The sequence below is a fragment of the Caretta caretta genome, chromosome 5 (genome assembly GCF_965140235.1).
Source record: "Caretta caretta isolate rCarCar2 chromosome 5, rCarCar1.hap1, whole genome shotgun sequence".
Classification (NCBI taxonomy): Eukaryota; Metazoa; Chordata; order Testudines; family Cheloniidae; genus Caretta; species Caretta caretta.
The window spans coordinates 3,224,263-3,237,887 of NC_134210.1; the positions used below are offsets into that span (position 1 = coordinate 3,224,263).

Sequence of the window (13,625 nt, forward strand, 5' to 3'; positions counted from 1 at the left end):
CTCCTCCTCCCTCCCCCCAGCCCAGGGCCAGCGCCCCTCCCGCTGCACCCCCCAGCTTGCTACCAGTGACCCCTCCCCCCCAGCCCAGGGCCAGCGCCCCCTTCCCTGCCCTGTTCTCCCCCCCGCCCCGCGCCCCCAGCTCCTCCCGCTCCCCGCCAGGCTCTCGGCTCTGGCACGTTCCATCCCATCTGGATGTGATTGTGGCCCTGGGCCGCTGGCTGCCCAGGCCGGGCTGCAGCCCCAGCCGGGAGCCAACATGTGGGAGCCATTACCCAGCGTTGGGAGAGTGGGTCCAGGCAGAACCTCTACGGGGGCGGGGGGGGGAAACTGCTGCTGCCACCCCTCACCCCTGCTGCCCCCCTGCCCTGAGCCCCTCTGGCTGGCAAGGGCAGCCCCATCAAACCTCCCCTGGGGGAGCCCCTGGGCTGCTCCCACTGTGCCGGGGTCCAGCTGTCAGGCAAAGCAACCCCCCATGGCACCAGGGACTCAGAGCCCCCCTCAGCCCCATGGCACCTGGAACAAGCAGAGGCAGGGCTGGCGGGGGGGCCTGAAGGCTGGCGGCCCCCCCTCAGGCCTCTCTTCCGGGGGGTTGAGCAATAACCAGCCCATCTCCCACTGGCTCTGACCCCCAGCGGAGCTGCCCCCTGGCGCTGTGCAGAGAGAGCCGGCCTGGACCCTGCTGTCACAACCCCCTTTATTGGGATCCCAGGGCGCTGCCCGGAGGGGCTGGACAAGCCCCGGGGGGTGGGGGGGAGTCCTCCCAGCCACTGGAGGGGGGGTTCAGGGTGGGGAGGGGTCAGTGTCACCCTCACACGCCCGCCAGCACCCCCAGCCCGGCCTCCCAATGTCCACGGATCCGCCAGGACCCCAGCCACGTGCCTGGCCTGGGTTGGGGTCCCCGGGTCCCCTGTCCATGAGCCCGGGCTCCTCAGCTCTGCGGACGCCGCAGGGATGCCCCCGCCTCGCCCCCCATTGGGCGCGGATCCGGTTCAGGTCCACACGCTGGCGCTAACAGCAGGACCCGGGCGCAGGGCCGGACCATGGCACCGACCCCATCGCCTGCCCCTGCTGCTGCCGGGGAGCAGGCAGTGCCCTCCGAGAGCCGGGCCCGTCTCCCTCAGGTGCCCGCGAGAGTCTGTCCTGGGGTCCGGGCGAGGCGCTGGCAAGGGCAGACTGCATAGTCCTGGGCGGGTGGGCGAGCAGGCGGGCGGTGTCTGCAGGTCCTGCTACAAGATCTGGGCCTCTGCGGAGAGAGAGAGAGAGCAGGTTGCAGGGGGAGGGGCTCAGGGACCCCCCCTCACTGGTCAGCACTGCCCCACGCCCATTGTCAGCCAGAACCGCCCTGCCCATGGGGCAGTGCCCGGCCGCTCGTCCCCCATCTCAATGCAGACGCTGCCCCCCGGCCTCGCCCCAGCTCTTATCCACCAACCCGCTGCCCCCCGGCTGTCTGAGCCGTCAGCGGGGGGTGGCCCCCAGCCTCCCTCTCGTCCCTGTCTCCCTGCCCTCCCGTTCCATGCCCCCATGCCACCACATGCCCTCCTCACCCGCACCGTCCTGACGTCCCGCACCCGGCCGTACAGGGCCCACATACTGCCCAGTCCCCATGGCCTGGTAACCCACTGCCAGCCTCTGCTAGCCTGTGCCAGTCCATGCCATGGCACGCAGCGCCAATCCGTACCCACGCCCTGAGCCGTGGGGTCCCATAGCACCCCGTGCAGCCCCACGCCACGCCAGCCAGTACGCTGCCCCACGCCCTCCCCTTCTGCAGCCCTACGTCAGCCAGCACGCTGCCCCATGCCCTCCACCCAACACTGTCTCACGCTGCCCCCCTCCTCCCCGGACCCCAGGTCACTCACTGGGCAGGGCCCTCATGTGCACGGCAGCTGCCAGGAAGTCGTGCTTCTTGGTCTCATCTTTGCTGGGTTTTCTCAGACGGAGCCTGGGGGCAGAGCAGAGGGTTTGGTGGTGCTCTGCAGTCTCCACGCGTTGGCCATAGCTTCAGCCAGTTCCCCCGCAGCCTGGCAGGACAGATCCCCAGAGGGGACCCGGCTAGCTGGTGCAGCCCCTTACACCGTAACCTCTTAGCAAAGATTGGTACTTGGTGCCCAGGAACGTCCCAGCTCCCCCCAGGCCCTGGGATCACTAATGAATCTAGCCCCCCCAACCCCTGGGAGTTGGGTCTAGGTGACTCTGGGCCATGGGATGACCCTGGGGCAAATGGGGGGGGTTCCCTTGCATGTGGGGTGACTCTGGGTGTGGGATGACTCTGGGGCACATGGGGGGGTGGTTCCCTGGTGTGACGATGTGACTCAGCAGGGAGGGGGGAGTGTTGACCTGGGAATGTGCCCTGGGGATGGGAGACCTGAGAGCCTGTCACCTGAGCCAGGAGAGGGAGGGGGAGGTGACACCTCTGCCCAGGAATGTGGACAGAGGCTGCAGCAGGGAACCTGCTGGGTGAGTTGTTGGCAGTTTGGGGCTGGGGAGAGGAACACAGGGAACCCCAGGGCTGGGATCTAAGCTCCCTGCTCCCCCAGAAGGACGTGATTGAGGGGTCCTGGTTGTACCCACAAGCTCTGTTGTGGACTGTGTTCCTGTTGTCCAATAAACCTTCTGTTTTACTGGCTGGCTGAGAGTCTCAGTGGATCCCAGGAAGAGGGGTGCAGGGCCTGGACTCCCCCACACTCCGTGACACTGGTGGCAGAGGTGGGATCTACTGCACCCCGTGAACGGCGCTTCCTGCAGTAAGTGACTGGGGAACAGTAAAACGAAGGGGGATTGACGGGGACCAGGCGTGCTGAAGATTCAGAGAGAGACGGTTTCGGGGGGCGGTTAACCCCTGGGAATGTGTGACCAGAGAGAAAGACTTTTGCAGTAACAGGGTCCCCCGGGGGATTGCAGCGAGCGGTCCCAGGGGCGGAGGAGTCTGCAGCTCGACCCTGGCAAAGAGGTGGTGACCTCAAGAAGGACTGGCACACTAAGGGCTTTTCCTGGAAACCGTGGGAAGCTGCCCGGCCTGCGAGTGGCCAGCAGGGAGATGTACGCTAAACGCCTTAAGAGTGACCTGGTGGAGCTGTGCAGGCAGAGGGGGCTGCGCATTGGGAGGTCCACCAAGGAACAACTGATTGCCCAGTTGGAGGAGAGGGATCGCTTGGATGACCCGATCCCTGTCCCTGAGGGGAGCCGCCCGGCAGACGCAGCGTGGGCCCCGGGGCCTGACCGGGCTGGGAGGGGTCAGACTGCTGCCGAGGACATCCCGAGACCCTTCCTACCTATGTCTGGGGGAGGGGTTGGGGGAAGCCCAGCGAATACCGAGGGCACCCTGACCCCAGCACCCAGCAGGGGATCCTCCCGGCGGAGCTCCCCATCCCTGGAGCGGAGGCGGCTGGAATGGGAGAGGGAGATGAAAATGAGGGAGCTGGAGGATCATGAAAAACAACGTCAACATGAGGAGAAACAACGTCAACATGAGCAGGAGGAGAAGGAGAAACAACGTCAACATGAGCAGGAGGAGAAGGAGAAACAACGTCAACATGAGCAGGAGGAGAAGGAGAGGGAACGTCAGGAGAAGGAGAAACAAAGACAGCATGAACTGGAGCTGGCCAGGCTGAAGAGCAGTGGGGCCCCGGCTGTGGTGAGTGAGGGGGGACCCAAGACTGCAAGGAACTTTGATAAGTGCTTCCTGGCCCAGCGGAAGGAGGGGGAGGACATAGATGCTTCCTGACGGCCTTTGAGAATGCCTGTGAGCTGCACAGGGTTGACCCTGCAGACAGGCTCCAGTTCCTCACCCCCTTACTGGACCCCAAAGCCGTGGAGGTGTACAGCCGGATGACAGGGCCGGAGGCAGGGGACTATGAACTGTTCAAACAGGCCCTGCTCCGTGAGTTTGGGCTGACCCCCGAGATGTACCGGAGAAGGTTCCGGAGTCAGCGTAAAACGCCTGAGGTCACCTACCTACAACTGGCCAACCGGATGCAGGGGTATGCCTGCAAGTGGACAGCTGGGGCCCAAGCTAAAGAGGACCTGCTTGACCTAATTGTACTGGAGCAACTGTATGAACAGTGCCCTTCCGACCTGAGGCTGTGGTTGGTGGACAAAAAGCTCGAGAACCCCCAGCACGCAGGGCAGCTGGCCGACGAGTTTGTGAACAGTCGGTCAGGGGGTAGCCGGGAGGAGTCCCAAAAGAACAGGCCCCCCCCGATGCAGAGAGAGAGTCACCGGGGGCCTCCCAGCGGGGAAATAGGGAGAACCCCCTCCCAAGGGGAACGCCTGGCGTCGGGCCCCTCCGACCCGCTCGAGGGGACCAACGTGACCTGAGCTGCTATCACTGTGGCCAGAGAGGCCACGTACGGTCCCAGTGCCCTGGGCTCAGGGACAAACTGAGCAGACCCAACCTACCCAAGGTTAACTGGGTAGGGACCCAGCTGGACGAGGGGCAGACGACCCAGGAAAGGGGGCCTACCAGTTTACCACCTGCTCAGGAGGGAAGAGTACCCCAGGCCAGCTCCGCCAGAGGGCTGGAGGCTCTGGACTCAGGGTGCTCAGTTTACAGGGTGGGCGCGGGGCTGTCCCTCCGGAGAGAGTGCCTTGTTCCCCTGGAGGTGGATGGGAGGAAAGTCAATGGATACTGGGATACGGGCGCGGAAGTGACGCTGGCCCGGCCCGAGGTGGTGGCCCCAGATCGGGTAGTGCCCAACACCTACCTGACCCTGACAGGGGTGGGCGGGACCCCGTTTAAGGTGCCCGTGGCAAGGTTACACCTGAAATGGGGGGCCAAGGAGGGCCCCAGGGATGTGGGGGTGCACCACCATTTGCCCACTGAAGTTTTGATGGGGGGAGACCTAGAGGACTGGCCAAGCAAGCCCCAGACCGCCCTGGTAGTGACCCGTAGCCAGAGCCGGCGAGGGCCACTGCTCCCTGACCTCGGGGAGGGTACCGCACCGGAGGCGCGGGACCCTACCCTGGTGGGAAGGGAGGGCCGAGGGGCATGGCTCAGAGAGGCTGAGGCCTCAGACCTGGCCACTGAGGGGGAACCGGTCCCCATCCCTTCCCCAGCCGCTGAGTTCCAGGCCGAGTTGAGGAAAGATCCCTCCTTGCGGAAGCTCAGGGACCTGGCCGACCTCGGTGTGGTACGGACCATGAGGAGAGGCTGCCAGGAGAGGTTCCTGTGGGAGAAGGGGTTCCTGTACCGAGAATGGGCTCCCACAAGGGAAGTAGAGTCCTGTGGGATCAGGAGGCAGCTGGTGGTCCCCCAGAAGTATCGCCGCAAGCTCCTGTACCTGGCCCATGACATCCCCCTCGCAGGGCACCAGGGAATCCGGCGCACCCGGCAGAGGTTGCTACAGAACTTTTACTGGCCCGGGGTCTTTACCACGGTCCGGCAGTATTGCCGATCCTGTGACCCCTGTCAGAGGGTGGGGAAGGCCCGGGACAAGGGGAAAGCGGCTTTGAGACCTTTGCCCATCATAGAGGAGCCTTTCCAGAAGGTGGCCATGGACATCGTGGGGCCTCTCAGCAGGACGACCCGGTCGGGGAAGAAATACATTCTGGTGGTGGTAGATTTTGCCACCCGCTACCCCGAGGCAGTGCCCTTAGCTTCCTTTGAAGCCGACACCGTGGCCGATGCGCTCCTGACCATTTTCAGCCGAGTGGGGTTCCCCAAGGAAGTCTTGACAGACCAAGGCTCCAACTGCATGTCGGCCCTGCTCCGGTGCTTGTGGGAGAAATGTGGGGTCCGGCACGACTGGGCCTCAGCTTATCACCCCCAGTCCAATGGGCTGGTGGAGAGGTTTAACGGGACGCTAAAGATGATGCTGAAAACCTTTATGAACCAGCACCCGCAGGATTGGGACAAGTACTTGCCTCACCTGCTGTTCGCGTACAGGGAGGTGCCACAGGAGTCTACCGGACTTTCGCCTTTCGAACTGTTATATGGAAGGAGGGTGAGGGGCCCCCTGGACCTGATGAGAGACGAGTGGGAGGGGAAGGCCACTCCCGATGGAGAGTCAGTGGTGGAGTATGTCCTGATCTTCCGAGAGAGACTGGCTGAACTCATGGGCCTGGCCAGGGAGAATCTGGCCAGAGCCCAGAAGAAGCAGAAGGTCTGGTATGACCGCACGGCAAGGGCCCGTGCCTACGCCACCGGGGATCCGGTGATGGTTCTCATCCCAGTGAGAAAGAACAAACTACAGGCCGCCTGGGAGGGCCCTTTCAAGGTCGTCAAGCAGCTCAATGAGGTAAACTATGTGGTGGAGCTGTCGAACCGGGCGCACCACCGCCGGGTGTACCATGTGAATATGATGAAGCCATATTATGCCAGGGGGAATGTGGTGTTGGCCGTGTGTGGACAGTGGGAAGAGCAGGGAGATGACCCTTTAGTAGATCTATTCCCTGGGACCAGAGCTGGTTCCCCCCTGGAGACAATTCCCCTCTCGGATCAGCTAACCCCTGCCCAGCAAGCTGAGGTCAGGGGGGTGCTGCATCCGTACCGACAGCAGTTTTCCAACCAGCCTGGACGCACTAATCTGACTGTCCACCGGGTGCAGACAGGGTCGCACCCGCCGATAAGATGCTCCCCCTTCCGAGTCACAGGGAAAACTGCTCAGGACCTGGAAAGAGAGGTCCGGGACATGCTGGCTTTGGGGGTGATCCAGCCATCTGCCAGCCCTTGGGCCTCGCCGGTGGTGCTGGTCCCCAAAAAGGACGGGTCGGTCCGGTTCTGCGTGGACTATCGGAAGCTCAATGCCATCACAGTATCGGATGCCTACCCCATGCCCAGGCCGGACGAGCTCCTAGACAAACTGGGAGGAGCTCGGTACCTCACCACCATGGACCTTACAAAGGGCTACTGGCAAGTGCCGCTGGATGCAGATGCCCGGCTGAAATCGGCCTTTATCACCCCTCTGGGGCTCTATGAGTTCCTGACCCTGCCTTTCGGCCTCAAGGGAGCGCCGGCCACCTTCCAGCGCCTGGTGGACCAGCTCCTGAGGGGGATGGAGAGTTTTGCCGTGGCGTATATTGATGACATCTGTGTCTTTAGCCAGACCTGGGAGGACCACGTGTCCCAGGTTAGACAAGTGCTGGACCGACTCCAGGGGGCTGGGCTGACTGTAAAAGCGGAGAAGTGCAAGGTGGGGATGGCGGAAGTGTCTTACCTGGGCCATCGGGTGGGGAGCGGCCGCCTAAAGCCGGAACCAGCCAAGGTGGAGGTGATCAGAGACTGGCCCGCTCCCCACACCAAAAAGCAGGTCCAAGCCTTTATTGGGATGGCAGGATACTACCGAAGATTTGTGCCCCACTTGAGCGCCATAGCCACCCCCATCACTGAGCTATGCAAGAAGGGGAAGCCAGACAAGGTGGTCTGGACCGAGCAGTGCCAGGTGGCTTTCCGGGCACTGAAGGAGGCTCTGGTCAGTGGCCCAGTTCTGGCGAACCCAGACTTTGACAAGCCCTTTGTGGTGTTCACCGACGCCTCCGACACGGGACTGGGGGCGGTGTTAATGCAGGAGGATGAAAAGGGGGAGAGACACCCCATCGTGTACCTGAGCAAGAAGTTGCTACCCCGGGAGCAACACTACGCGGCCATCGAGAAGGAGTGCCTGGCCATGGTGTGGGCCCTCAAGAAACTAGAATCCTATCTCTTCGGGCGGCACTTCACCGTGTACACCGACCACTCTCCCCTGACCTGGCTGCACCAGATGAAAGGAGCCAACGCCAAACTCCTGAGATGGAGCCTGCTCCTGCAGGATTACGACATGGACGTGGTCCACGTGAAGGGAAGTGCCAACCTGATAGCGGATGCGCTGTCCCGGAGAGGGGGCCCCGAACTTCCTCAGGTCACTGGTCACAGTGACCCCGCTCCGTTCAGTCTCGAAGGGGGCAGAGATGTGACGATGTGACCCAGCAGGGAGGGGGGAGTGTTGACCTGGGAATGTGCCCTGGGGATGGGAGACCTGAGAGCCTGTCACCTGAGCCGGGAGGGGGAGGGGGAGGTGACACCTCTGCCCAGGAATGTGAACAGAGGCTGCAGCAGGGAACCTGCTGGGTGGGGTTAGTTGGCAGTTGGAGGCTGGGGGGAGGAACACAGGGAACCCCAGGGCTGGGGTCTAAGCTCCCTGCTCCCCCAGAAGGACGTGATTGAGGGGTCCGGGTTGTACCCACAAGCTCTGTTGTGGACTGTGTTCCTGTTGTCCAATAAACCTTCTGTTTTACTGGCTGGCTGAGAGTCTCAGTGGATCCCAGGAAGAGGGGTGCAGGGCCTGGACTCCCCCACACTCCGTGACACCTGGTGTGTGGGGTGAACCTGGGGCATGGGAGGGTTCCCTGGGGTGTGGGGTGACTCTGGGGCATGTGGGGGGTTCCCTGCGGTGTGGGGCAACCCTAGGCTGTGGAGTGACTAGCAAGCAGGGGTGGCTGGAAGGAGGAGAACAGCCAGACCCCCAGCCGGGGGCTGCACAGGCAGAGCCATGTGGCCCTGGGGCAGAGGGGTCCCACAGCCTGAACGGGATCCAGACCCACTGCCAGCTCTCATTGCGGCCTGGAGACAATTCTCCCGGCCAGGCCCTGCTCTGCTCACTCCAGGCTTGGCCCTGCCGAGCGCAGCAGGCTGGGGGAACGGCAGGACCCAGGCTGGGGGCGCCAGGATGCAGCCGGCTGGCAGTGGGGTGGCGACAGACAGGCCCACGGGATGACTGGGAAATGGGTGCCAGGAGCACGGCTGGGCAGTGCCAGCTCAGGCTTTGTCCCCGCGATGCCTGGCAGGCTCTGGCTTGAGGGGTTCCTTAGCGGTGCCACCCTCCCTTGCCACATGCCCGGGGCCTGGCATGAGTCAGTGCAAAGCCGAGAGCTCCAGCCGGAGCCCTCTGTCCGCAACCAGCATCCTGCGCCCGGGTCCCACATGAGGTAACTGACTGAGCTCAGAGGGTGAGCCCAGCACCCCTGCCCCTGCCCGCCCTGTGCTGCCAAAGGGCCTGTCCCAGCCACGGGCGTGGGGCACCTACCAGACTGCGATGGTGATGCCCAGAACCACAGCCAGGATGAAGAAAGAGAAGATCCCAAGTGAAATCAGGATGGCGACCTTCTCCATGGGGTCGCTGCGATCTGTGGGGACGGACAGACAGACGTCACTGCCAGGGGATGCCCACAGCTCTCAGGGCACCCCACCGGCTCCACGACACCACGCAGCGAGGACTAGGCAGGTAGGTTAGTGCCACCCCCTCCTGCCCCTGACATGTTCATCAGAGACCCAGGAGCACCCAGTTGCCTGGCCTTTGGTAAAGAGGCAGGTGCCCCATTCACAGGGACAGCATCTGGGCAGCTCTTTCCGTGCCATGCTGACTGGCATTCATTCCGCCAAGCCCGGCTGCCCCATTGCAAACCTCGCCTCCTCGCAGCTCCCCCTGCTCTGGGCAGCTCCTCACCCAGAGGAGGGGGACAGTCTGTACGCTGGCTCGCTGGCCCTGGGCACCTCAATCCGTGCGGGTTGGGTGTGGGCACGGTGCCTGGCCAGGCACAGGGGGGCCTTGCTCCCACCCGCCAGGCGCTGCCCGCTGCACTGGCTAGGCCAGGACCTCGCCCTCGCAGCCCCCAGCCTCCACCATGGGCCCCAGTCGCCCTCCCTGGCTCCCCTGTCAGTGCTACGAAGGGGCCGCTCACCGATGGGCTCCGGGTTGGGGGCCAGCGAGGGCATCTCGACCGGGCTCTCCAGGCCGGCGTCGGTGGTGGCTTCGTCGCCTGGCGTCACGGTCAGGCCTGCAAGCGACGGCAGGAGAGAGTCTGGTTACTTGGGGCAGGGGCCACATCCAGTCCCACAGGGCGGGGGCTGTGCCAGGCCACGGGAGAGCCGGGCGGGGCCCGCGCCAGGCCCAGGGGAGAGCCGGGCAGGAGTCATAGAATCATAGAATATCAGGGTTGGAAGGGACCTCAGGAGGTCACCTAGTCCAACCGCCTGCTCAGAGCAGGACCGATCCCCAACTCATTCATCCCAGGGTAAATCATCCCGCACCAGGCTGGGGGGAGAGCAGGGCGGGGGTTGCAAAACCTTCAGTGAGAAGCGCTGGCCCAGGAGACGCTCAGGAGACTGACCCCCGGCAGAGTCCCCAGAGATGCCTTCCTGCCCCGTCCCCGCAGCCCTGGCCCTGGGCGCCCCGGCTGCCCCTCCTCACCTGGCCCGGGCGTGGCCCGCGCCTCGGCACTCCACTCGCTCCAGTTGCCGGCGTCCAGGAAGTCCTTGGCGCCCACCTGCACCACGTGCTCCAGGCCGGAGAAGGCGTCGGTGATGACTTCAGAGAGGTTCACGGTCTCCACCGTGGACCAGGAGCCGTGCGCGACGGGCCGGTACTGGAGCCGGAACTTCAGCTGGAAGTGCGGCTGCTTGGGCCAGGAGGCCGGATACTGCCAGCGAACCCGCAGCCGCCGCGGGGCCGACGGGACCGGCTCCACCACCAGGCCTTCCGGAGGATCCGGCTTAACTGGACGGGACAGACATGGGCAGCACCGTGAGCCCATCCCGCTGGGCCGCTGCCTCCCAAGGGCTCCCCTGGGGGCTCTACCCAGGGTGGGGAGTGGCTCAGCCGTAGGGCAGGGGAGGACCCCAGAGCCCTCAGCCCGGTTCGCCACAGCCCCCAGGCTTGGCCTGAATTGGCCCCTTGCTGGCAGCCGCAGTCCAGGGCTGGCTGGGCCATGGGGAAGGAGCGGCCTGCCCGTGGGGGCCGCCTGCCAGGCAGGGCCCTGCTCAGTGCCCATGGGGTGGGGGCTGGCACTCACTGATGGCCTGCATGGTGACGTCGAGCAGCCGGAAGCTGGAGCCCAGCGGGTTCACCTCGGTGACGTTCAGCCGGTAGGAGCTCCAGAACTCACACTTGTGCACGCTGCAGGTGCGCGGGTGCCCGGGGTCCTGCACGCACGGCCCCACCTGGCTGGGCTGGGTCCTGCCGACGAGAGCACAGGGCAGTCGGTGCCAGGCTGCCGAGCCACAGCTGTTTTGCGGGGTGAAAAGCTCTCGCCCACATAGCAAACACAGCCGGGGCGGGGCGCCAAGGCACCGGACCCATGGCCCCCAAGTGCCACGCAGCTGTGACCTTGGCCAGGCCGGTCCTTCAGCGCAGGCTGGGACAGGGTCTGAATGGCAAACCAGGAAAGCTGGGGGTGTCTATGTCCCAACTGCCCCCAAAGAGCAGGCACAGGGGGCCCCTTTGTACTAAAGCACTGTGCCAGCCAGTCTAGATGGGCATGCGCCAGGTAACCCCCTGCCCTGCCATGCCCTGCCACACACACAGACTTTTGCTCACCATGTGATCCCCAAGCCCCTCGTGCAAAGCCGTGCTGGGAGTCACGCAGGCACCCGGGTGCGGGCACACCCCTGTGAGGGGCTGGCCCGTGCATGCAGGCCCGTGCATGGCACACTCACAGGCAGGTCTGTGCAAATCCTGCGGCAGGCCCCGCATGCATACGGCCCGTGCACTGGCAGCCGCAGCCTGGGCATGGTCTAGGGCCCGAATACACCAGCCCTGCAGAGCAGCTGGCCCGGGAGCTGCAGCCTGGTGAGGAGCAGCAAAGGGAAGGCAGGGCACCGAGGCCATGGGATGGGGCAGGGGCCATGGCGCAGAGAGCCCCGGGGGCAGCGGGGAGCCTCTGGGCTGGCGCCAGGCCCCTTTTCTTCCTGTGGCAGGAAGGTGGGGCGCCAGGGCTGGGTGGGGATTCCCCACAGCGTTGTTCTCATGTGCTGGCACGACAGGAAACGGGCCAGGATGTTTATCGGGCTGGAAACTCCTGCGGGGGCTGCAGGATGACGTGTGGGGGCCGGATTGGGGGCACTGGGCCTTGGGCAGCGTGCGTACGGGCTCCGGCTGTAAGGCAGGGACCCGGCTCCGCAGGCCGGACAGGGCGGGCCGGGGGTGAGCGGCTGGGGCGGGGCCCCTGGCAAGGGGCTGGCCAGGCTGCCGTGGGTCCAGGACTGGGGGCAGGTCTCGGAGTCCCTGGCCAGGGGCTGGGGCCGGGGGGAGGGGGAAACTGGACCCAGTAGGTGCCAGCTCCGGAGACTCCAGCCCCTTCTCCCCCCAGAGTGGGCAGCGCCAGGCAAGCTCCCCGCCCAGCCATGTGCCTCGCCTGCCCTGCGGGACGGGGGTTCGGGCCCGGCCTCACTGCGGACCAGCCGGCTAATTCTGCTTGTGCCATGCCAGGCTGGGCACTGGGCATCACGGGTACGGTGGGTGCTGTGGGGTGGATTCAGGGGGCTCCAGCAAGCACAGCAGGGCCCCTGGCACAGTGCCAGCCATTCCGGGGCCCGGGCACCCTTGGGCAATCAGGGTCCGGGACTGGGCTGTAGCGGGTAGGGGAGGAGCCGGGTCCTACCTCCATTTCTCACTGTCCATCAGCAATTTCTTCCTGGTCGTGGAGAGAAACGGGAAGGCAGCCAGTGAGTCTTGGGGCCCAGGACGGGGCTTTGGAAACGTGCCAGCAAACCCGGCCGGGGGGCCGGGCCCGGGGGCAGAGGCGGGGAGGGGGAGGCCGTCACTGGCCCTGGCTCCCCAGCACGCTTCCAAACCCAGCTGCAGAGACACGTTGGGGGTCGCAGGCAGGGGCTGGAGAGAAGCCCCGGGCACTGCAGGGAGGCCGAATGCATTCAGCAGGGGGCGCTCCTCGCTCGGAGCCAACGCAGGTGCCCGGGCCGCAGTGCGGCACTAGGGGGCGCTGTGCCGCTGGCCGCATCCCTCGCACGCCCGGGGGGCGAGCGCAGCGCATCACGCGATTTACAAGTGCCAGGCCGTGGGGTCTGTGCCAGGGTTAGGCCGCAGGTTCCTCGGGCAGGGCCGCAGCAGCAACTCGAGCACGGGGGGCAGAGCTGTCAGCCCCAGGATCCCAGGCGGGACCCAGCGGGGGGAGAGGATCCCGCTCGGTCTCTCGTCCGTTCCTGGGAACAGGCCGCAGTTTGTCACTTCCTGGCCTAACCAGCGGCGTGGAGCTGCCCCGTGCTGACAACAGCGGCTGTGCTCCACCCCAGAGGTGGCTGCATGCCTGTGCTGAGGGAAGCACACAGGTGACACTTTGCAAAGTGCCTGGGCGTGAAGAGGAACGACTGTGCCAAACGCAGCCAGCTGGCGCCTCCTCGCCCCCTCGTCACCCGACAGCCCTGCCCCGGCCCCAACCCTGAGTCACGTAACACGTCCACACGCCCCGCCTGGGAATCCTGGGAGCGTCCCCACTGGGGGTAGACCCTGCCGTGCATGGCCCCCGTGCAGTGCACTGGCCCGGGCTGTCTGGCTGCTAGTGGTGGCGGCTGGTGACGTCCCACGAAGGGTCTAACAGGGGCTTGTGCTTCCCAGGGTGAGCCCCGGCCATGCTCCGTGTCTGTCTGCAGCCTACGGAGGTCAGCCTGCAGGATCCGCCCCCCGAGGGGGATTCTGCCCCTGCCCGGGGATGGGGTTGGGTGATTTCACCATCCTCTGGGCGCCCGTGGAACCCCCTCTCCGCCCGGAGCTAGGCACTGACCCTGTGCCCAAAGGGGGGCCTGGAGGGGAGAAGGAGGGGCCGGAGCCCTGCACCAGCTCTCCCCAGCTTCAAAGGGACCCGCAGCTTCCTTCCTCCCACGGCAGCATGGGGAGCCGAGCCCAGGCTCGCCTCCGAGAGCA

The 13,625-nt window shown here is 65.2% G+C and overlaps 1 protein-coding gene across 5 annotated transcripts in view; it reads right to left on the reverse strand.

Annotated features, from left to right (window-relative positions):
* Positions 1-677: 677 nt before the first annotated feature.
* The window catches only part of IL11RA (interleukin 11 receptor subunit alpha), a 72,481-nt gene continuing 59,533 nt past the window's right edge, over positions 678-13,625 (reverse strand). For 2 of the 5 annotated variants that reach the window (XM_048850245.2, XM_048850246.2), the window contains exons 6-12: positions 12,349-12,381; positions 10,762-10,928; positions 10,161-10,466; positions 9,652-9,747; positions 8,997-9,096; positions 1,857-1,939; positions 678-1,243 (exon numbers count right to left, since the gene is read on the reverse strand). In XM_048850245.2, the coding sequence (XP_048706202.2) occupies positions 1,227-1,243; positions 1,857-1,939; positions 8,997-9,096; positions 9,652-9,747; positions 10,161-10,466; positions 10,762-10,928; positions 12,349-12,381 (802 nt within the window). In that variant the 3' untranslated portion in view covers positions 678-1,226. The remainder of the gene's footprint in view (positions 1,244-1,856; positions 1,940-8,996; positions 9,097-9,651; positions 9,748-10,160; positions 10,467-10,761; positions 10,929-12,348; positions 12,382-13,625) is intronic. The other 3 variants (XM_048850248.2, XM_048850249.2, XM_048850250.2) reach the window with 3 other exon arrangements.